The sequence below is a fragment of the Odontesthes bonariensis genome, chromosome 12 (assembly GCF_027942865.1).
Source record: "Odontesthes bonariensis isolate fOdoBon6 chromosome 12, fOdoBon6.hap1, whole genome shotgun sequence".
NCBI lineage: Eukaryota > Metazoa > Chordata > Actinopteri > Atheriniformes > Atherinopsidae > Odontesthes > Odontesthes bonariensis.
In genome coordinates this window covers 36125741-36150592 of record NC_134517.1, presented here as the reverse complement: position 1 = coordinate 36150592, position 24852 = coordinate 36125741, and the positions used below count along the sequence as shown (strand labels likewise).

The 24852-nt window shown below is 43.9% G+C and overlaps 1 protein-coding gene across 3 annotated transcripts in view; it reads right to left on the bottom strand.

Moving 5' to 3' along the window:
• fer1l6 (fer-1 like family member 6) overlaps positions 1-24852 on the bottom strand; it is a 47928-nt gene that overhangs the window by 6520 nt on the left and 16556 nt on the right. Inside the window, exons 20-38 of one of the 3 annotated variants that reach the window (XM_075480310.1) lie at positions 23537-23708; positions 21332-21456; positions 19819-19953; positions 19588-19737; positions 15358-15465; positions 15213-15275; positions 14997-15095; positions 13147-13360; positions 10756-10886; positions 10556-10675; positions 8565-8610; positions 7732-7776; positions 6699-6796; positions 3992-4120; positions 3770-3910; positions 1882-2009; positions 1628-1798; positions 1401-1555; positions 82-224 (exon numbers count right to left, since the gene is read on the bottom strand). In XM_075480310.1, coding sequence (XP_075336425.1) covers positions 82-224; positions 1401-1555; positions 1628-1798; positions 1882-2009; positions 3770-3910; positions 3992-4120; positions 6699-6796; positions 7732-7776; positions 8565-8610; positions 10556-10675; positions 10756-10886; positions 13147-13360; positions 14997-15095; positions 15213-15275; positions 15358-15465; positions 19588-19737; positions 19819-19953; positions 21332-21456; positions 23537-23708 — 2373 coding nt within the window. The remainder of the gene's footprint in view (positions 1-81; positions 225-1400; positions 1556-1627; positions 1799-1881; positions 2010-3769; positions 3911-3991; positions 4121-6698; positions 6797-7731; positions 7777-8564; positions 8611-10555; positions 10676-10755; positions 10887-13146; positions 13361-14996; positions 15096-15212; positions 15276-15357; positions 15466-19587; positions 19738-19818; positions 19954-21331; positions 21457-23536; positions 23709-24852) is intronic. The other 2 variants (XM_075480312.1, XM_075480311.1) reach the window with 2 other exon arrangements.

The following is a 24852-nucleotide window of genomic DNA, read 5'->3' as shown; positions in this document are numbered from 1 at the left end:
TAACGTGTCAGTTAAAGCTGGTTTTACCTCAAGCTTCTTAGTTAGCTGGTGTCATAGAAAGTAGTTAAAAGGTTTGAATACCTGGTCCATTCCAGGCCGAGCCTTGTTGAACAGAGTTCTGGTCTCAATGTGTTCTGGTACCAGTTTGCATCCAACAGCTTGCATCTCGGCCCAGCGGTGCAGGACCTTCAAAGACAGATGTTCGTAGCACTCCACCGGCTGGTCTGAGATGTGAACACACACCATATATACATATCATCACTACTGTTCCATGTCTGATAGAACTCCAACACCACTATAATAAACTTTTGCTTCAGATTCTTTTTATTTTGAAGTTCAAAATCCGACTTTGAGTTTCCAAATATATATATATATACATATAGATATAGATATTTTCACATCAACAGCCATCATGGCCCCAGTTTGGCTCCACAGAACAAGGATGGTGATTGGTGTGGTCAGTTTAAGGTCTGCGGGTCAGTCCACAACCTTTGCCTTTGGACACTGAACTCCAGGTAAAACACTCAGTGGGGTCACATGGCACTGAAAGGATCAGATTATTGGCTAAATTACAATAAGACTGAGCTGAGCGAGGGTAATTCTCCTTGGATATATGGGGGTGAATGAATGGGATCAGAGGCACAAAGCGTGTCATACCCCGGTATGATAAGTGGCGCTGTACCCATTCCAACTGTTGCTAATAGAGCCACTTCCTGTTGACCTCTTCACCACCAACAACAACAACAAACTCAGGCATTGGAGAAAGATGGAGAACGCAGAGCCAGATGAAGCTACGTCCCTCTACATTTGGTCTGTGATGAGCTGCTTGTTGCACAAACTCGATGCCCAACGGAGCGTTCTCCATCGCGTTGTTTGTTTCTTTCTGACGGCGACAACAACAGGAATATCGTCTCCTTTGACTTCCGGGTCACGACCCCGGGAAAACATCTGGAACATGCGCAGAACGCAAAGTCTGATTCACCACGTGCTTCAGCGTCTACAAGCAGGTTTAGAGTGACTTTAACCCAGTTATCTCGGGGTCTGAATCCCATCCGATCCAATTCTTAGTCAGATTAAGGTGTCTACATGCACTTAATAACTCAGTCTGATGGTGATTTAGCCAATAATCCGATCCTTTCAGGGCCATGTGACCCCACTGAGTGAAACAAGGCCAACAACAGTAGTTTTCTCCACTGACACCGATGAGGATCACGCCTCGACTTCACATTGTTCCACCTGAATAATGGGATGGATGGACGTTAAACCCTCTCAGCTGAAAATCCTCCTCCAGCTGATCAAAAAACAGAATCTGTGATTGCATCCACCGATGATATGCGTGGAAGCTGCTTTCAAATGCTGAGCTGGTAAACAGCCGACATCTCAGAGTGGCCTGGCTTTACCTTCATGCATGAAGAGCGTCTTGCCGACGAAGACTTTGTCCGCCACGATGATGCGTCCTGGACTGAAGTGAGGGCCGTCCACGGCGTTTTCCCTGCACATCTTTGACAGCAGCTCTGATGGCTTCAGACAGTCTCTCCAGGCATTATAACCCTCTCTGACAGACAAACAAAGATGGTGGATTACTGTAAGTAAGCTTTTCCATTTAAAGAAGAGGGCCTGGACTTACAGACTGTACTCAGTTGGGAGTCCGCAGGTGGCTCTGTGTCGGCTGTAAAATCGATTCTCCAAGTCGATGCAAGTCTGTCCAATCAGGTCGTCCCCTCCCACCAGGTCATAGTCGTAGATCAGCAGGGACAGCAGAGATTCCTGAGGAAATGTGGCCTGGATCTCAAAAGATCTGGAGGAGGGGTGAGATTTGAAACATGAGACCACTGAGACAGGTTGAACTATACTGGAAACATCAGCGAACCAGTTATTTACCTTCCGAAAACTGGGTTGAGCTGTTTAGGAATGTAGTTGTCTCTGTCTTTGATTTCATTTTTGCCAAGACGAAGAACGATGTAGGGGTCAGCCTTCCCATCAGGGTCAGCCGGGTGCAGGTTGGATGCCTGAGGGAAGAACAGAGCAGATGGGATTAAAACTAGTGCTGGGCTGTATGACCAAAAATACATATCACGGTATTTTTTCACGGTATCACGGTTTCACGGTATATCACGGTATTTTTTTTTCATGCATAATTAGGTGTTCACAGCATTTTCTACAGATTGAGAGCAGAATTACTGCAGTAGATTAACTTAGGATGGTCTATTTTACCGTCATAGAATAACACCCCACAAAATGATGCTGTTTACACAGAAGTGCTACTCATGATTCTAATGAAGTGAGGAATCGGAATGCAAACACAATTGCAGTCAAAATACAGAACTTTTACTGTGCAAATTTCAAACATCTTTTATGAAAATCAATACAAAAAAGTAGTGCAACTTGCAATAATTATATTTTTGCATCAATATGAGGTGTTCACATTCAAATAAATGAGGTAGATTCACGTTCTAACCCTAGCAAACGCGTCTTGAAGTGACATTTGGCTCGACTTTTCTTTTGCTTTCCCCGTGTTACCTGCTGATGTGGCGGGTGCTGACCTTAACTTCATGCATTCTTGATATTGTAAGACATGCTTACGGATAAGGTGATGGAGCAAATTGCTCGTGTTGCCACCTCCAGCGACAACTGTAGCCCGACAACACTTGCATAAAATGGTTGTTTGGTCGACGTCGGATTTTTTTTAAAACAAAAAACTTCGAAACTACAGACACGGCTCCTTTTTTTGGGACAAGTTCTTCTGTGTCAGCATGTTCTACTAGTTCTGCAGCTTCGATTTCGGAACTTTCCATGTCTATCCTATCCACCTTCACCTTCGCGTAACGCAAGTGCTTATTACCACCTCGCACCCATAGACAGTAAACATGCGTGTTTAGAAGCGCAACACTGAAAAGGGTCCCGTCTCAAACAATGTCGCGAGACGCAGCGTTCCCCCCGTTGTGTAATCAAATACACCGGTATGGCGGTATATTAAAAATTCATATCATAACGAAATTATAAACCGGTATTCGGTGTGAACCGGTATACCGCCCAGCACTAATTAAAACCCAAGTAATCAATCAATCAATCAATTATACTTTATTAACTGCATGGTATGAGGGGGAGAACAGAGCTGGGCTGTGTTCGAAACCGCATACTACATACTACATACTTCCATTCTGCATACTCATCGATCAGACAGTATGCAGAGCGTTTACCCACAATGCATTTCGCTCCTGCCCGAGCCGAAATCAGCCGGCCTGAAGCTGATTTCTCTTAAGCTCTAATCTCTGTAAACTTTAGCAACATTTGAAACATTTTCAGGTGAGAAAGTAGTCGTTTAGATCCCCAACGTGTTGAAAACCTGACAAAATACCGGCTGTTTACAATTTTGTTCCCACGAATTCGGCGCTACTAAAGCTAGCCGCAGTGAGCTAACGCACTTCCGGTTATTTTCACAAAATAAAATACCCGTTGCCTTTTATCATAGGGAAAGCCATTACCATACAATTGGTGCTTTTGTTTTGAAAACAGGAAGTGAACCTACCCTCGTTGTAGCTAGCTTGAAACTGCCGTTTTGACAGGAAATGACGATCGGCGACGTCACGTTACGTTGCATCTTGGGTAGTTTGAGTATGAGTAGTAACCTCATGATGCATACCCAACATTTCAGAGAATCTAGTATGCATCCGGGAACTTCTCGCTTACTCAAACTCACATACTAACTCAAAAAATTAGAAGGAGTAGTAGGAGAAGTATGCGGTTTCGAACACAGCCATGGACTCACAGAGACGATATAAACCCGGATGAGGACTTGAACCGGGCTGTTGGGAGGGATTCCTCTGGTGACTCTGAACTGGCTCGTGTCGGTGACTTCATCCCAGTACTCTGCGTCATCCTCACTCAGCTTGTAGAGGCAGAACCGCCCCTGAGGAGCAGCAACACATGTATCATGGTTCACCAGATACAACAGCAGCCTCACAGAGCATGTTCAAACTTCCTGTCTCACCTTGAACTTCCCCACAAACCTCTCCTCAGATGTTCCCTCCTCCTCGTTGGCTTTTCCCCTGAACAGCTCGTATGTATTCACCCAGTCATCGAACGGCCCAAACTCCGCCTCCAGCTCTTTGTCGTACAGCTGCACAGATCAGAAAGTCCCCCTTTAACATTTCCCCAACACAGAATAATACCTCATGTCCAGGTTCTTTGTTTGAAGACATTGGGCCTCATGCAACAACCGTTCGAACGAACGTGCAGATTTGTTCTTAAGTCGTGCATACGAGTGATTTAAAGGTCCCATGGCATGAAATTTTCACTTTTTCAGGTTGTTTAACATTAATATGAGTTCCTCTAGCCTGCCTGCGGTCCCCCAGTGGCTAAAAATGACGATAGACCTAAACCATGCACTGGAAATTATTCTCCGCCTTTGGAAATGTGACCATGCAGATGGCCTGATCGGGAAAGCCGCCGCTTATGACGTGGAGGTTGTTTCCATCCAGAGCCAATAAACTGCCTTTCCCCGCCCACAGCTCTTTGGCCAGCTCATTGCGCTGTATATGGATGTAAAAAATGTGTTTAGAGCTCCTGCATCAGAACCTCTAAAGAGCCAGTGGACAGATTTAGTTTTTTTCTGGGAAAGTGACGACAGAACCGAAGAGATTTGTGTATGTGTGCGCCAAATATTTCACAGACGAATGTTTCCAGAATTTGCGCATTCACCATTCTTTTCGTATTTTACGTTTTGTTTCAAGTACGAACAGAATTTACGAGTGATCCAGACCTGTTGTAGGAGTTTCCTAAAATAGTCCGCTGTTATTCCAATCAAGTTTGCTTGACTAACGGATTGTACATTTAATTACTTTGAAGCAAACATAAATAAATATATTCATTATACCCCATAATGATGCTGACCTTATTCTGTTTGACTTAAATTATGCACTAATTGAAGGTTAATTTGACTCTGTATATAACAAGGTCAATGGGAAGTGTAACCAGCGGCTGACTTTCTACTTTTGGATGCCTTAGCGCGTCAGGCTCTTGGAAGAGAGCGTGTGTTCCGAGAACGTGTAGACAGACGAATGGCTGACATCGCGATTTAGATTGCCAAGGACTGTGCTGCAGCTTGCTGGAGCCACAACTCCAGAGAGAAACACGCCGATCAAACCCAATTCCACCACACGTCCAGGTCCTCACCACCCTTGGATTTTTGGCCACGGGAATCTTTCAGAGAACCTGCCAATCATAATCGGAGCAATAGACTGCACACATATACGCATCAAAGCCCCCGTGCTGTCGTGGAGCGCACTGAGCTGAAGGCCAGGTGGGTGTGTCTCGGCAAACTGCTCTGTAGCCCAGAGAAGGCATGCCAGATTTGCACAATATTGCCATGAACGAGGGTCTCCTACAACCTGAACCAGCCCAGGCAGACCAGAAGGTGCCAGGAGACCCCCCTCATGGACCGTCCCATCAAAGTGCCATCATGATGAGGCAACAACTGATTGCACGACTTTAGTTGCAGTCATCGAGCGCCTGGCCATGGCAAGACGTTTTTTTTAAGCGATTTTCATATCAAACCGTTTCTTCTTTATTTCGGTGACATTACGAACTACAGGGGACACTGAATTAACAGCACTCGTAATTGCTTCCCATTTCTTGGCTTTAGCAGGTCCCGTAATTCCACTGCTGACACTGATAAAAATGACAGATTTTCCTTTCTGGATCTCTGAAAGCAGAACTTCAGTCTCAGAGTCCCTAAAGTTGTTCTTTTTGCTTCTTGATGCCATTCTCACGACTCAACACTCAACACTTCCTGGCACAGGAGCGAGGAAGCACAGCTCCTAACATGGTATAATTTTGGGCATGGAGTATGCAAATTTACTATCCCCGTGCACGTGCCCTTAAATACACACGGGTGGCATTCATCATTTACGCAGGTCGTTTACACACTTTTTCCCAAGATAAGAGCGCTTGTTGAATCTGACGTGGCGTGTTCGTACGAAAAAAGTGTGAGAAATTTAGAATAAAAATAGGAAAATGTTCTTGCATGAGGCCCAATGTTCAGACAGAGATTTTGGTCTTTTTAGATCACTTTTATCTACTCTTGAGGTATTTCTGAAACTGATGAGAAGCTGATTCTCTGACATTACAGCCCAGCTTTGCCTCCATCCAGCAGCAGGATGTTTGATGTCCGTTGGCCTGAGATGTGTCCCCAGGTTCACCAAAGTTATAACAGTTAACCTCAGCAGATGTACAGCTTTAGATTTCAAAGGGAAGATGGATTCAAAATTAAATCTATCAGCTCAGAGTATAGATGGTAGAAGCAAATAAATAAACTTTGAGCTTGACTCATCAATCATTTCTAATTCTCCAAACTGAGTCCTCTGACCACTGTCCATTACAGGCAAGACAGGGGGTGCCATCACACAGCCGCTCCTATATCAATGAATAAATGAAAATAGAGTATCCCTTTCACTCAATTAGAAAAAGAAAGCCCTCCAAGACCTAAAAAAATTCCTTTTTCAGCCTCTAAAGAAGCTAAAGATGTTACATAAAAGCCATTTGAGGCCTTAAACCTTCAGCTTTTACTGTAAGTTGTTGGCTTCGTGTTCACTCAGGTGTGAAAAAGCACCAAATTCTCCTGTGGAGGCAGTAATACTCCCCATTATTTAGTTGTTCACCCTGATCTTACTGCCGTGCGGTTTCTGTAAGTGGAATACCTTGAGTGTGGCTAATTTCGTCCGCAGGCCAGCGCTCGGCCCCGGGGTTCCCTTTTCCTTCTGCTTCTTCTTCTTGTCTCCATCCGACTGGCTGCTGACTGATGAGGCAACAACATATTTTCAGAGGGAAACAGAAAAAAAGGATAAACAATGTGAAGAAGCAGTGCTTAAAGAAGGGAACTGTCTCCAGCTGTTTGTCTGCAGCTGTTTGTCTCCAGCTGTTTGTTCCCAGCTGTTTGTCTCCAGCTGTTTGTCTGCAGCTGTTTGTCTCCAGCTGTTTGTCTCCAGCTGTTTGTCTCCAGCTGTTTGTCTGCAGCTGTTTGTCTCCAGCTGTTTGTCTGCAGCTGTTTGTCTGCAGCTGTTTGTCTCCAGCTGTTTGTCTCCAGCTGTTTGTCTCCAGCTGTTTGTCTGCAGCTGTTTGTCTCCAGCTGTTTGTCTCCAGCTGTTTGTCTGCAGCTGTTTGTCTCCAGCTGTTTGTCTGCAGCTGTTTGTCTGCAGCTGTTTGTCTGCAGCTGTTTGTCTGCAGCTGTTTGTCTGCAGCTGTTTGTCTCCAGCTGTTTGTCTGCAGCTGTTTGTCTGCAGCTGTTTGTCTGCAGCTGTTTGTCTCCAGCTGTTTGTCTGCAGCTGTTTGTCTGCAGCTGTTTGTTTCCAGCTGTTTGTCTCCAGCTGTTTGTCTGCAGCTGTTTGTCTGCAGCTGTTTGTCTGCAGCTGTTTGTCTCCAGCTGTTTGTCTGCAGCTGTTTGTCTGCAGCTGTTTGTCTCCAGCTGTTTGTCTGCAGCTGTTTGTCTGCAGCTGTTTGTCTCCAGCTGTTTGTCTGCAGCTGTTTGTCTGCAGCTGTTTGTCTCCAGCTGTTTGTCTGCAGCTGTTTGTCTGCAGCTGTTTGTCTCCAGCTGTTTGTCTCCAGCTGTTTGTCTCCAGCTGTTTGTCTGCAGCTGTTTGTCTCCAGCTGTTTGTCTCCAGCTGTTTGTCTGCAGCTGTTTGTCTGCAGCAGAAAGATGCCGTCAGTCCTCAGAGCTGAAGGTATGAATCTTACCCAAAGAGTCGATTCCATCGCTGAGCAAGCCGTCGTACGGTGAAGCTGAAATGCACAACAGTGAGTGTGGGTCAGGTGACAATTACTGGACAATGATGAGCAGCCTCCTCAGAATTTATAGTAGAGATACAGTACTGTACAAAAGTTCTGATGAGCTTAATTTCTTTATAGATTTACAGTAAAAAGCAGGAAGCAGCTGCAGAGATTCACTGAAACATGTTCCAACATGAACATAAACCCAGAATCTGAGTCAGAACCAGAGTTAGTTCAGTTCTGAGCAGCTTTAAAGTGAATATCTGCTCTGAGCTCCTTTCTCCTCCAGCACAGCCTGAACCCTCTCAGACGAGCAGTGATACGAAGGGAGAGAAAATAGGGCCAAGCGATTGTGAGGTCTGACTTTTTCCTGGAGAACCATTTTGTGATGCAAATGTATTACTCTGTTGAACGCATATTGTTCTGAGAAGCAAAACGCTTTATTTTTTAAACCCCAGCCAACTAGCCGGACTACCTTCATCAACACCAAAACGAGGCTGGAACTCTGCTCACAGGACGCAGCAGGGGGTAAGAAGATGTTCAGAAATGATGTTGCTGATATGGGATGTTACACAGCTTCATGTCAAAAGAGGCGAACTATCCCTCAAAGGAGTATTCTGGAATAGTTCTCCAGGCTTCTTGAAGGACATCCCAAAGCTCTTCTTTGGATGTGGGCTGCCTTTTGTTCCGTTCTCTGCCAACATGATCCCACACTGCTTCTGTGTTTTGTCTCAGTTTTTGTTCAGTAAATAATGACTCAGTGTGATGTGTGATTATAATCATGTGTGAGTATTTCTCACCTTTCTCAAAGACATGTGGGAACGGAGATCCGTCTCTCTGCTTGGCCTGCAACACAAACACATGTTCACCTTTTTAAAAAGATTCTGTCAGGCTCTGTGGACAGAGCTCAAAGCTACCCGTTTCTACCCGTCTCTACCCGTTTCCACCCGTTTCTACCCGTCTCTACCCATTTCTACCCGTTTCTACCCGTCTCTACCCGTCTCTACCCGTCTCTACCCGTTTCTACCTGTTTCTACCCGTTTCTACCCGTCTCTACCTGTTTCTACCCATTTCTACCCGTTTCTACCTGTTTCTACCCATTTCTACCCCTTTCTACCCGTTTCTACCTGTTTCTACCCATTTCTACCCCTTTCTACCCGTCTCTACCCGTCTCTACCCGTTTCTACCTGTTTCTACCCGTTTCTACCCGTCTCTACCCGTTTCTACCCATTTCTACCCCTTTCTACCCCTTTCTACCCGTTTCTACCTGTTTCTACCCATTTCTACCCCTTTCTACCCGTTTCTACCTGTTTCTACCCATTTCTACCCCTTTCTACCCGTTTCTACCTGTTTCTACCCATTTCTACCCGTCTCTACCCGTTTCTACCTGTTTCTACCCGTTTCTACCCGTCTCTACCTGTTTCTACCCGTTTCTACCCGTTTCAACCCGTCTCTACCCATTTCTACCCGTTTCTACCCGTCTCTACCCGTCTCTACCCGTCTACCCGTTTCTACCTGTTTCTACCCGTTTCTACCCGTCTCTACCCGTTTCTACCCCTTTCTACCCGTTTCTACCTGTTTCTACCCATTTCTACCCCTTTCTACCCGTTTCTACCTGTTTCTACCCATTTCTACCCCTTTCTACCCGTTTCTACCTGTTTCTACCCATTTCTACCCGTCTCTACCCGTTTCTACCTGTTTCTACCCGTTTCTACCCATCTCTACCTGTTTCTACCCGTTTCTACCCGTTTCTACCCGTCTCTACCCGTCTCTACCCGTCTCTACCCCCTCTACCCGTTTCTACCCATTTCTACCCGTGTTTCTACCTGTTTCTACCTGTTTCTACCCATTTCTACCCGTTTCTACCCGTCTCTACCCCCTCTACCCATTTCTACCCGTTTCTACCTGTTTCTACCCGTTTCTACCCGTCTCTACCTGTTTCTACCCGTTTCCACCCGTTTCTACCCGTCTCTACCCATTTCTACCCGTTTCTACCCGTCTCTACCCGTCTCTACCCGTCTCTACCCGTTTCTACCTGTTTCTACCCGTTTCTACCCGTCTCTACCCGTTTCTACCCCTTTCTACCCGTTTCTACCTGTTTCTACCCATTTCTACCCCTTTCTACCCGTTTCTACCTGTTTCTACCCATTTCTACCCCTTTCTACCCGTTTCTACCTGTTTCTACCCATTTCTACCCGTCTCTACCCGTTTCTACCTGTTTCTACCCGTTTCTACCCGTCTCTACCTGTTTCTACCCGTTTCTACCCGTTTCTACCCGTCTCTACCCATCTCTACCCGTCTCTACCCCCTCTACCCGTTTCTACCCATTTCTACCCGTGTTTCTACCTGTTTCTACCTGTTTCTACCCATTTCTACCCGTTTCTACCCGTCTCTACCCCCTCTACCCATTTCTACCCGTTTCTACCCGTGTTTCTACCCATTTCTACCTGTTTCTACCCATTTCTACCTGTTTCTACCCATTTCTACCCGTTTCTACCCGTGTATCTACCTGTTTCCACCCGTTTCTACCCGTCTCTACCCGTTTCTACCCATTTCTACCCGTTTCTACCCCTTTCTACCTGTCTCTACCCCCTCTACCCGTTTCTACCTGTTTCTACCCATTTCTACCCGTGTTTCTACCCATTTCTACCCGTTTCTACCCGTGTTTCTACCCATTTCTACCCGTTTCTACCCCCTCTACCCATTTCTACCTGTTTCTACCCATTTCTACCCGTTTCTACCTGTTTCCACCCGTTTCTACCCGTTTCCACCCGTTTCTACCCATTTCTACCTGTTTCTCCACAGACGCGTAGTATTTGGACCACCAGTCGATGACGCTCTCAGCTGATTCGTCAGCAATGGTCCGCCTCCGCCTCTTGGTGGAGCGGCAGATGCTCTTTTTGCTGCTCTGCTGGATGCACAATAAGAGAGAAGTGAGTAGAAAGTGGTGCATTCGACTCATTAAAACACGCAGATGTGCATCAAGCTCACCTTCTTCTTCTTCCTGGGCTCCGGCTGCGGTGAGGGCGGAGCTGGAGGCGGAGCTTCTTCCTCCACAGTGATGAGGAAGTCCTGGCGCGTTAGTGTCCCAGTTGAACTGTCCTCTCCGGGGTACAGAGCTGCTGGACAACAACAGGACAGCTGCTTCTGATGATGTCACAGATCAAAGTCGCCGCTCTGATTCGTCTTTGTATCAGTTTCGTGTTTTTCTCTGTTTTCTGTGCAGCAGTTTCACTTCTCTTTGTGTTGCTTTATAATTGTTTGGTGTCTCGTTGTTGTTCAGCTTCATCTTTTGGTTGTTTGTTTTGTGTTTGCAGCTCTATTTTTTCGGTCTCTGATGTAGTTCTATGAGTCCCGTGTCTTATTGTGGTCAGTTAGCATGTTTGTTGTAGTTTATATCCATTTTTCATAGCTTTGTGATTCTCTGTAGTTATTTGGCCTTTTGTGGTTGTTTTGTATCTGTTTTGTGTTTCTTTATATTTCTATTGTGATTTTTTTGTTTGTTTTCATACTAAATGAACATATTTCTATGTTTTTTTGGTGTCTTTGTTTCAGATTTGTGTCTCTTTGTATTAATTTGTTTCTCCTTGTGTTTGTGTTGTGCCTTCAACCGTTTCTAATCTGTGGTTGCTCACCGATCATTTTGGCTCTTTTGTAGATGTTCAGCCTATTTTGTGTCTCTTTGTGGTAGTTTTGTGTCTCTTATGGCGCTTTTCCACTAGCTCGCTTCGGCTCGCCGTACCTGCAACCGGGACGATTTTCCGTACCACCTCAGCCCTGGTTTCAAGCGGGCCAAAGCGTTACTAAAACGTGACGTCAGCCGACTGCCTTCCACTGATTGGGCAATGAGCGTCGTCACTGGAAGCGTCATAACGCGGATAATAAAAGCTAGCGTTAGCAGCCGTTAGCTTACCTCCAAACGTCGTCTTTTTGAAGCTCGTAACAAAACTCTCTGTTACTTTTCAACACTGTTTTCTCTGGCTCTCTTCTCTTGCCTTCTGTGCGACAAAAAGCCACAGGGTGAGCAGCAACACGCGCAGCCGTGTTACCGCCACCGCCCACGTCCAGGAGGCACCAAGTGTAATGGAAATGTAGCCAAGTCAAAAGTGACATATTTTTTTGTTGATGTATTTTCGCTAAAATCTTTCTTTTGGTGAACTTTCCCAAAATAATTATTTTCTGTCTGTAAAAGAAAAGGAGAAGAAAGGTTCCCATTGCGATTTTTTTTATTGTGTCCCCTTCGTTTCTCTGGGGTATTGTTTGGCGTTGCACCACCTAGCGTCAGAGAGCTGTGTGAGCTCTGAGCTGGTGAGTCACGATATGCACTCTCTCCCTTGTCTTAATTATTTTCCTTTCTTTTTACTGGTTAAAACCGCCATATATTGATATATCTTGTGCTGCGACAGTCTTATAATCCTTCTGGTCGAGTTATTGTGGATTAACAACTTTTAAATTTAATATATAACCGAGTTATGCAGAGTTAGCTAACTTAGCATTAAGCTAGTTGAAACGTTTTTTTCCCTCTGTCTCCCTCTTTTCCATGCTGAGGTCAGGAGGTTGTGCTCTGTGTGCCGCGGCTGTATAATGCCCGGATAGTTTCATAAGCTTTATTGTGGTTGTGTGAAATTAAATTTTATTTTTATTTTTACTCTGTAGTGTGGAGAGTTGCAGTGTGGCTCGGTGTGTGTGTGACGCCTGTGTGTTTTGCTTTATTTCTGAAGGTATGTTGGTTCAGTTTGTGTTCTTTTCAAAATATATATTTTTCCACTATAAAAATGTGTTAATGTGGGTGAAATTATTTATTTTTCTACACTGAGAGATGTGGGAAGTATTTAATGCATTTTCGTTGTATTTGGTATTTTGTTTTATAAAGCACACTGCCTACATATTAACTGTGATACAGTATTGTGTAATATTCAGTGGTGAGAGAGCTGTGTGAGCTCTGAGCTGTGTGGAGAGTTGCAGTGTGGCTCGGTGTGTGTGTGACGCCTGTGTGTTTTGCTTTATTTCTGAAGATTAAAAGCCCCATCGACACTCAACACCAGTGTGCGTCTCGCTTGTCAAAATAACACAACGCAGAAAACCGCCTGTTTCAGAAACACAACCAAACCGAGCCGTGCCGAGCTAGTGGAAAAGCGCCATTAGTGGTAGCTTTGTGTCTCTTTGTGGTAGTTTTGTGTCTCTTTGTGGTGATTTTAACAGTCTTCAGGGATTCAGGTCTGTTTTTCTGTCCCTGACTGCTTTAATGTGAAATACATCTCATCTTTTCAGCCCAAGGACGTCAGACTGATTCTGCTATTGTCTGAAAACATCTAGAAGTGGTAATATATTCCCGTGCAGCTGTTCATATGCAGCACACAGTGACACACATGCACTCATTACCTTCAGCGGCTGGCGGTGGCGGCGGCAGGGCGGGTCCGGGGGTGTCCCGCGGTGGCTTGTGTATCTGTACAGGTGGGGCTGAAGGACGAGAGTCTTTGAAGGCCTGGAGGTTGTTGATAATGTGGTTTCCAACCAGCGTGCTGCGACCAAAAGCCCGCCAGTCAACAACTGTGATACTGAGAGGAGGATGGAGGTGTTCGTTCTCTGGCAGCTCCTGCAGCACATCAGAGGAATCAGCTCAGCTTGCATCCTTCACTACCATGTCAAAGATGTGTAAAATCCATTTCATTTCAGATCATGGTCATTACGCTCTCCTCTCTGTTCACCCCACTGACGGGGCTAATAGATTTGTAAACATCTCATAAGAAGTGGAGAATGTTTTAAACATGTCCCCCGAACCAGGGGACATCTCTCAGAAATCAGAGTTCAACTCTGCACCATTACTGTGGACCTCTGTTGGAATGAAATCTGAGGAAAGAACCACACAGAGCAGGACCACAGCTGGAGCCGCAGATAAACTACCTTCTCCTCGAAAAGGAAACAGCAGAACGAAGAGCTACACTCGTCAGTCAGTCAGCGATTAACTGGCTTCAGCAGAGCTGGGAGAGAAAGCGATCAACACAAAAATCCTCTGAAGACTATGAAACAGAAGTTCAAGGTCACAAAATGTTAGAGTTAACAGCAAAAAGCAGAAGAATAAGCAACAGGAGGCGGCGTCCACATGTTGATGATGTCAGAGCAGAGCTGAGTGAAGCTGACACCCCCCCACCCCCCCACGTGGGGGAAAAATTCAAGCAAACAGATTGATCGGTTAGAGCTCCGTTTGTGATGCTTTGGTTTCTGAGATATTAGAGATTCTTTTTAGGTCATCCAAAGGTCACTATCCCCCCATATTGCTCCAAAACAAACCAGAGTGGTCTACTTTTTTAGTGCTCCGTTTGTGCTGCTTTCGTCTCTGAGTTAGGTTTTACTTTCAGGCGATTACATGACTTCACTGTATTGATGCAGGAAAGAACATAAGTTTATTTTATTGATGGTTGGCAAGGAAATTGGAGCATTACCGTCGACTTAACTGGTGACAAGAAAATGCTGGAACACAACCGACTCAGAACCAAAACAGTAATTACAGCCTGCACCAGGTGAAATTAATCGTCTCCTAATCAGGTGAAGTCATGTGATTGCCTGAAAGTAAAACATAACACTGACCGGTAAGCAGCACAAAATAATTAAAGTAAAACTAGATTTAGTTTATAGATTTGGAAAAATCTAAAATGAACACATATAACCCTCGAGTGACATTCGGTGCACCAATTTCCTTGCCAACCATCAATAAAATAAATCAAAAAATACCAACTCCGTAAAATATAACTTCATTATCAGGCTAATGTTACTGTTATTTGCAGAATTTAAAAAAAAAAAAAAAAACTTAACTGTCGGATATGTTGCTGCGTTAGCAACATATCCGACAACTTCCCACTGACTGAAGAGGGGAAAAGAACTTAGTGGAACAAAACAGAATGACTACAGCCTGCAGCCCAATCAATACAGTGAAGTCATGTGATCACCTGAAAGTAAAACCTAACTCAGAGACGAAAGCAGCACAAACAGAGCACTAAAAAAGTAAACCACTCTGGTTTGTTTTGGAGCAAGATGGGGGGATGGTGACCTTTGGATGACCTAAAAAATAATCTTTAATATCTCAGAAACCAAAGCAGCACAAACGGAGCTCTAACCGATCAATCTGTTTGCTTGAATTTTTCACGTGGGGGGGGGGGTCAGCTTCACTCAGCTTCACTCAGCTGTTTCCCAGCTGGCAGAACCATCTGGGCCTCTGAGCGTGTTGGACTCACCAGCTCTATGGCATCGACCAGTGTGGTGAAGTTTGGGCTGGACTTGTACTTCTGGATGACGGAGGAACGTAAAGTTTTCCCCGCACACTCTATGAACACCTGGAGAAAAAGAGGTTTGTGAGGTCCAGATGCTTTTTCCAGGTTTCACAGTGCAACAAACATAATAATGTGAGCTGTAATCCGGCCCTGAAATGGGACGAGGAGACTCTGTCTCACCTGTGGCCGATCGACAGACAGCAGCTGGACCTTCTTCAGCTCCCTCAGACCCCAGAACAACACCTGGTGGAAACACACAGAGGTTTTACGGGGACCGTTGAAGCTGATTGGCTGTTTGATGGATCGCTGGCTGAAGCAGTCGAACCTCCAGCCGGTAGGTGCTGAGGACGGGTCTGATGTTGGCAGGAACCGTGAAGACGCCGCCTTCCTGCTCCTCTAAATCCGGCAGGCTCCGCAGGTCAGACTCTGGGATCTGCACAGCCATCACAATAAGACAAATAAGGGAAATATCCAGGGGCGGACTGGCCATCTGTGCTAATCTACTGTCTCACACTGGAGTCCGGTAGGTGGCAGTAATGCACCTTTAAGTTGGATGCCCTCCGCCTGTGCCCACCAATTAAGAAGCAGAAGAAGATAGTCGGGTCATAATGTGAGGTTCTGTGACCATCCTCTGGCAACAATGTTTTGATGATTGATTTAACCTCTATGGTCCCTTTAGAAAAGATTTAGACCCCCCATGTCCCTCCCAAAAATCCCGGCATTTTTTGCTTGAGAGCCAAATTCAAAATGGCGCCCGGCGCCATCTCTAAAAAATAACTTTTGATCTGGATCCTAGAATCATGTATGAAGGCACTTTTACATACAAGTCAACCATGAGGATTCCAAATCTGACATCATTTTGATATTACAACTTTGTTTTGACCGCGAAATTCAAGATGGCTGCCATCTAGTACAGTGGTTCTCAACCTTTTTAGGCCGTGACCCCCCAAAACAATCATATTTGGACTGAGGACCCCCCCCCCCCCAATGCCTCGCATTGTGAGCAATGTTGCCAAAAAAAATCAAGGAAAGTCGCTATCGGCTCTCTGAAAAGTCGCTAGATGACGTCACAGTGTCACGCACGACACTCGGCTGATCTCTAGAAAACGTGCCTAGTTCATTATTCACAGGCCTTTTGTTCTTATTATTATTATTATTATTTTTTTTTATTTTTTTGCTTTTCAACAAAAGTTATGTTTTCTATGTACTAGATCAGTGGTTCTCAACCTGTCGGCCGAGACCCCCTTTTCTTAGGGGTGTGTGTGTGTGTGTGTGTGTGTGTGTGTGTGTTGTTGTTGAGGAATGTGTGGCCTTATTCAACCCCAATGGCACATACAGGAAGACGCAGAAGAGCAAGCCCATCCAGAAGCTATCCCTCCAACCTATTGCGATTAAAGACCCCTATGTTGCTCTAATTGAAGAAGAAGAACTTTGTAGTAAAGCGAACAGATGAAATATGGATAACACTGATCAAAAAAACGTAAAGAAAAGGGTGGGGCTGAGAAGGAGAGGAAATAAAAAAAAGCAACATAAAGATGGTGAGGCCGCCAAATACCACAAACTTACTGAAATGTTCAGCAGCAGCAATACAGCACAAGTTTCTGTCAGTGTTAGCAGCTAAGAAGAAGAAGAAGAAGAAGAAGAAGAAGAAGAGTGGGGCGATGTGATGTTGAGGGACAGATGATCTGGTTCCACTAAAGATGCAGAGCAAGTAAGTTTGGAACATGAGAGAGAAGTGTTACCTGGCAGGGCTGATGTTAGCAGATGTTATTCAAGTTGCTACATTTTTTTTTATCTATACCCAGTTTGTGTTGCTCAGAAATGCGTAAAAATGGAATTAGATAATGATTATAGTAGTTAAAGCAGCTAAACTTTAAACATTTTACCTGTAAAATGCGAAATACGGCCGTAATATTAAGAAATATTAACAGTAATACCAGACTGATAGGAACTGTTGTGCTTTGACTTTTTAAAGTTATTATTTGTGCGGCAAGATTAATGAGCCAACTGCATAAATTAAGCTTATTAAATAATAAAATAATTTTAAGTATGGTGGCATGGAATAGATTATATGTGCTGTTATAATCGATTGGATACATAAAACCTTTTTAAAAAAAATCCATTTCATCATTTGTTTATTCAGGTTGAGCATAGATCGAGGACGCGTATGTGTTCGAGCTTCAGATCCCTGTTCTGGATTGGATCAGCCACAGGGACCGTATGATGAGACCAAGTGTTCGAAACCGCATACTTCTCCTACTACTCATACTAACTTTGTGAGTTAGTATGCCAGTTTGAGTAAGCGAGAAGTTCCCGGATGCATACTAGATTCTCTGAAATGTTGGGTATGCATCATGAGGTTACTACTCACACTCAAACTACCCAAGATGCAACGTAACGTGACGTCGCCGATCGTCATTTCCTGTCAAAACGGCAGTTTCAAGCTAGCTACAACGAGGGTAGGTTCACTTCCTGTTTTCAAAACAAAAGCACCAATTGTATCGTAATGGCTTTCCCTATGATATCAAATCAAATCAAATCAAATCAAATCAAATTTATTTGTATAGCACATTTCATGTACAAACAGTTCAAAGTGCTTTACATAAAATAAAAGCATTGCAGCAGGGAGTGCAAGAAGCATGATAAAAGGAAACGGGTATTTTATTTTGTGAAAATAACAGGAAGTGCGTTGCTCACTGCGGCTAGCTTTAGTAGCGCCGAATTCGTGGGAACAAAATTGTAAATAGCCGGTATTTTGTCAGGTTTTCAACACGTTGGGGATCTAAACGACTACTTTCTCTCCTGAAAATGTTTCAAATGTTGCTAAAGTTTACAGAGTTTAGAGCTTAAGGGAAATCAGCTTCAGGCCGGCTGATTTCGGCTCGGGCAGGAGCGAAATGCATTGTGGGTAAACGCTCTGCATACTGTCTGATCGATGAGTATGCAGTATGGAAGTATGTAGCATGTAGCATGTAGCATGTAGTATGCAGTATGCAGTATGCAGTACAGTATGTAGTATGTAGTATGTAGTATGCAGTATGTAGTATGCAGTATGCAGTATGTAGTATGTAGCATGCAGTATGTAGTATGTAGTATGTTGTATTCAGTATGTAGTATGTAGCATGTAGCATGTAGTATGCAGTATGCAGTACAGTATGTAGTATGTAGTATGTAGTATGTAGTATGCAGTATGCAGTATGTAGTATGCAGTATGTAGTATGCAGTATGCAGTATGCAGTATGTTGTATGTAGCATGCAGTATGTAGTATGTAGTATGTAGCATGTAGCATGTAGTATGCAGTATGCAGTATGCAGCATGCAGCATGTAGTATGTAGTATGTAGTATGCAGTATGCAGTATGTAGTATGTAGTATGCAGTATGCAGTATGTAGTATGTAGCATGCAGTATGCAGTATGTAGTATGTAGTATGTAGTATGCAGTATGCAGTATGTAGTATGTAGCATGTAGCATGTAGTATGCAGTATGCAGTATGTAGTATGTCGTATGCAGTATGTAGTATGTAGTATGTAGCATGCAGTATGTAGTATGTAGTATGCAGTATGTAGTATGTAGCATGCAGTATGTAGTATGTAGCATGCAGTATGTAGTATGTAGTATGTAGCATGCAGTATGTAGTATGTAGTATGCAGTATGTAGTATGTAGCATGCAGTATGTAGTATGTAGTATGTAGTATGCAGTATGTAGTATGTAGCATGCAGTATGTAGTATGTAGCATGCAGTATGCAGTATGCAGTATGTAGTATGCAGTATGCAGTATGTAGTATGCAGTATGCAGTATGTAGTATGTAGCATGCAGTATGCAGTATGTAGTATGTAGTATGTAGTATGCAGTATGCAGTATGCAGTATGTAGCATGCAGTATGCAGTATGTAGTATGTAGCATGCAGTATGCAGTATGTAGTATGTAGCATGCAGTATGCAGTATGTAGTATGTAGCATGCAGTATGCAGTATGCAGTATGTAGTATGCAGTATGCAGTATGTAGTATGTAGTATGCAGTATGCAGTATGTAGTATGTAGTATGCAGTATGCAGTATGCAGTATGTAGTATGTAGCATGCAGTATGTAGTATGCAGTATGCAGTATGTAGTATGTAGCATGCAGTATGCAGTATGTAGTATGCAGTATGTAGTATGTAGCATGTAGCATGTAGTATGCAGCATGCAGTATGCAGTATGTAGTATGTAGTATGTAGTATGCAGTATGCAGTATGCAGTATGCAGTATGTAGTATGTAGTATGTAGTATGCAGTATGCAGTATGCAGTATGTAGTATGCAGTATGCAGTATGTAGTATGTGGTTTCGAACACAGCCCATTTCTTCAAAACGAACCGGAATATATGCTCTTAACTCAACATTTAATCAATATCATTGCTATTGATATCATTTGGATGGTATAATATCATGATGTAAGTATTGTGACGCCTGCACTGATTGTTGTGGGCGGAGTCAAAGCCCAGGGCTGTTTCTTAGTCCCAGTCCGTCCCTGGAAACATACGGAAACATGGGCTCAGTGAAAGAGTGCGACTGACCTGCAGCAGCTCGAAAGCAGCCAGCAGGTCTCCCCCCGACTGGCTGCCGCAGTGCAGGGGGCTGTACTGCAGGGTGGGGGGGCTGTAGGCCTCATGGGACAGCCGGATCTCAGGGACCGCCACGGTGGCTCCCAGATACTCAGCCTTTCCCTGCACACAGCATGGAGTAGGAGGGGTTCAGGGCAGCACAAACTGAAACATCTGTCCACATCTGTCTGCAGCTGGACTGACCAGAGCGTCGTCGTCGTACACCTCGATGACGACGCGGGGCGGCTCCTCCTGGAGGTGCTGCAGGTCTCCGCTCAGCAGCAGGCAGCTCATCGGCAAACACTGGTTCCATGTGGGACTGAGAGTCTGACTGATGATCTGAGACACAGAACCAGGAGGAAACTGAGCAGATCACACCTGGACCGAGCAGCAGGGATTCAATTCAACTCAAAATGTATTCATATCGCACATTAAAACAACCTCAGCTGACCAAAGCGCATCACATATTAAGAGAGTCATCGATAAAATAGCTATAACAATAACTGCGTCACAGATAAAAAAATCAAATTTAAGATAAAATTAGCAATAAAATATTGGCCTCAACAGGAAACAATGTTTCAAAATAATTTACTTACTAGACCCCCACGTTCATCCTTGAAGGAAATTATGATAAAGAATAGTTTAAGGAGGGGTATTATATCGGAAGTTTACAGGTTGCTGACATCTTACTCATCAGAAAATGCACAGTTTAAGCTAAATGCATGGAAGGAAGACTTGCAATTAGAAGTTTCAGATGGGGAATCAGCCTGTGCTAAGGCTCACACTAAGTCTATAAACTCACAGCTTAAACTTATACAGTACAAATGGTTAATGCGGACATATGTAACTCCAATAGATTTAAATAGATGTGATAGAAATGTATGCACAAAATGTATGGAATCCAGAGGAACTCTATTTCACTGCATTTGGCAACGCAGAAAGATTAAAAACATTAAAACATTCTGGGAAGAGGTAAGAGCTACAGTCGAGAAGATTATTTTAAAACAAATCGTATTGGACCCTAAACTTTTTTTGTTGAGCATATACCAGAGAAACATAACTATAATAGGAGTGAGCGGGCATTTATGGACCTCAGATTGCTTTATGCCAAGAAATGTGTTGCATTGTTGTGGAAAAAGATCTGCAGACCGAGTACTACTCAGTGGATAAGACAGATGTTAGCAAGCCTTCCATTAGAGAGAATAACTCACATATTAAAGAATAAACGGTGATTATCTGAAGACATGTGGAGCATCAGCTGCATTAAGGATTTAACAGATGAAGAAGTTGATGACTAATCTTTGTGGGCAATGCAGATCCTGACCTTGTAAGATTTGTATGTTTTCTCTATATTTGTGTCTTATTTTGCATTTATTAATAATACTTGTTTGTATATAGATTATCAGCTTGGCCTTGTTTTGAGTGTTTAACTTTTACTCGTCTTTAAAGAAATGCAGCGACTTTTTGTATGGAAGTTGAATGAAGATATACAAATGTAAAGGCTGTATGCAAAAGCTCCATCACCTCCATCACCTCTGGGCTTTAGCTTTGGGAACAGACGGGCACATGGAGTTTAAACACTTAAAAACAGTCAATAAAACCTTAAATTTCACCCGAAAGCCGACAGTGATGCTGAACAGCTGCTCCTCATCAGAAGAGATGACACGGAGAGGAGAAGCTAAAGCAGCTGCATCCTGCTGAGTCAGGACTGACTTACGCTGGTGGTCTGGCTGTGTGAGAGGAAGGTGACCCGGGCGAAAGGGTCCGACAGGCCCGTGTTATCAGCAGCGATCAGCCCGCGGGCCTGATACATGTGGCACCTCAGCTGGAACCGATGCTGCTCTGCAGACACAAGCACAGAGTCTTATTTTATATATATATATATTCTGTTAGAAGTGAATATGATTCGTTTAACGTCCGTTAAATCATTTAATCCTGATCCAGCCCGAATAGTTCTGACTCTCCTAGAACCTTTAAAGTGTCCCAATCAGCAGTTCTGCAGCTTCCTGAAGCTCTCTCAGAGTTTCTCTTTGGACTTTTTCTGCTTCTTCCCTCATCTTCAGTCCAGTCCTTGTACCTGAGCATCTTCAGAGGAATGTGATTTTTCTTCATTAAGCCACTTAACTCTGAGCTGTGAACCATTCAGGCAGGAAAAAGGCTCCTAACTCAAGGGATGAACCAGTGTTGTGTCCAACTTAGCAAAGAAGCGTTTTAAACTGGATCTTTAGGCACTTTGTTCCCAGCAGCCTGTCACAGAGACACATCATTTGTTCCCGTTTCTTTAGCTGCATCTGTGAAAAACAGCTTCATGGTTTCAACTTTTTTGTACATTTACGTTTAAAACTGCTTTCAGTTACCAAAAGAGTCAAATTAATATAAGAAATTCAGTTTTAAAAAAATCCTAATCCCAAAAAAATGAACGTTATCACGTCTAAAAGTAGAAAAGTAGGAAAAAACAGACAATAATAAGAATTATATGTTATTCAACATCAATAAAAAGTAAATAAGATTCAATTTAAAGCTTAAAAAAGGAATATAAGATATAATCTAATGACTAATTATGGAACGATTAATATAAATGAAATGATTAAACTGTTTTATGCCACCAGAAATGAATAATCTAGAAGCTCTTTGTGGGTTTTAGGCTGGAATTAAGATTTGTTCCCGTTTCTTTAGCTGCATGTGTGAAAAACAGCAAAGATAACACAGTGTGACAGACAGAAAACAGGATTTCTGCAGCAACAAGGTGATTCCCAAAGAGCTGTTAGCTGAAAACTTGGCATATCTCAGCATGGTGTGCAGTGTGTCCTTAAAACATTTGAGGAAACTGGACAAGTGGAGGACAGAAGAAGAAGTGTCAGGCCTAAAGAACTATCTCCAGCAGATGAACAGGATCTGAAAGTGATGTCCTTAAGAAAGAGGAAAACATCCAGCAAAGACCTGACACAGGAGCTGAGAGATGCATCTGGAGCTTCAGCTGATCCATCTGCTGTTGGCCCAAGCCTCATCAGAAATGGGCTCCATGGAAGGGTGGCTGTCAGGAAGCCGTTCTTAATGAAGGGAAACAGGGAGAAAAGGCTGAGCTGGGCCAAAGGACACAAGAAGTGGGCTGAAAATCAGTGGCAGCAGGTCTGATGGAGGGATGAATCCTCCCCAGAGCCCGGAGCTCAACATTACTGAAGCAGTGTGGGATCATGTTGGCAGAGAACGCAACAAAAGGCAGCCCACATCCAAAGAAGAGCTTTGGGATGTCCTTCAAGAAGCCTGGAGAACTATTCCTGAAGACTCCTTAAAGAAAGGACAGAAAGCTGTCTGAGAGGGTTCAGGCTGTGCTGGAGGAGAAAGCAGCTCAGAGCAGATATTCACTTTAAAGCTGCTCAGAACTGAACTAACTCTGTTTCTGCCTCAGATTCTGGGTTTATGTTCATGTTGGAACATGTTTCAGTGAATCTCTGCAGCTGTTACCATGGAAACATCTGCAGATATTCACTTTAAAGCTGCTCAGAACTGAACTAACTCTGGTTCTGCCTCAGATTCTGGGTTTATGTTCATGTTGGAACATGTTTCAGTGAATCTCTGCAGCCGTTACCATGGAAACATCTGCAGATATTCACTTTAAAGCTGCTCAGAACTGAACTAACTCTGGTTCTGCCTCAGATTCTGGGTTTATGTTCATGTTGGAACATGTTTCAGTGAATCTCTGCAGCTGTTACCATGGAAACATCTGCAGATATTCACTTTAAAGCTGCTCAGAACTGAACTAACTCTGGTTCTGCCTCAGATTCTGGGTTTATGTTCATGTTGGAACATGTTTCAGTGAGTCTCTGCAGCTGCTTCCTGTTTTTATATAACTTATAAAGAAATGAGGGCTGGATCAGGACTTTTGAACTTTGCTGAACACATACGATTGTGTCTTCCTCACCTGTGCACAGCAGGTATGGGGGAGGACTGCCCGTTTCAGCGCCCCCTGCAGGCAGAGTGAAACCTGCAGGCAGGTCATCCAGCATGTGGCAGGAGTCTGAACAAGCTCCAAACCACAGATACACATCCAGCTTGGCTTGGACTGACAGGCCGGCAACACGTTTCCCTGGAGGCTGCACACACACACACACACACTCTCATTAGTTTCCCTTCACACACACACACTCTCATTAGTTTCCCTTCACACACACACACACACTCTCATTAGTTTCCCTTCACACACACACACACACACACACACACACACACACACTCATTAGTTTCCCTTCACACACACACACACACACACACACACACACTCATTAGTTTCCCTTCACACACACACACACGAACACACACTCATTAGTTTCCCTTCACACACACACACACGAACACACACTCATTAGTTTCCCTTCACACACACACACACGAACACACACTCATTAGTTTCCCTTCACACACACACACACACACACACACTCATTAGTTTTCCTTCACCCACACACGCACTCATTAGTTTCCCTTCACACACACAGACACACACACACACACACACACACACACTCATTAGTTTTCCTTCACACACACACACACTCATTAGTTTCCCTTCACACACACACACACACACACACACACACACACACACACACACTCATTAGTTTCCCTTCACACACACACACACACACACACTCATTAGTTTCCCTTCACACACACACACACACACACACACACACACTCATTAGTTTCCCTTCACACACACACACACACACACACACACACTCATTAGTTTCCCTTCACACACACACACACACACACACACACACACACACACACTCATTAGTTTCCCTTCACACACACACACACACACACACTCATTAGTTTGCCTTCACACACACACACACACACACACTCATTAGTTTGCCTTCACACACACACACACACACACACTCATTAGTTTCCCTTCACACACACACACACACACACACACACACACACTCATTAGTTTCCCTTCTCACACACACACACACACACACACTCATTAGTTTGCCTTCACACACACACACACACACACACACTCATTAGTTTGCCTTCACACACACACACACACACACACACACTCATTAGTTTCCCTTCACACACACACACAAACACACACACACACACTCATTAGTTTCCCTTCACACACACACACACACACACACTCATTAGTTTCCCTTCACACACACACACACAAACACACACACACACACTCATTAGTTTGCCTTCACCCTGGAAACA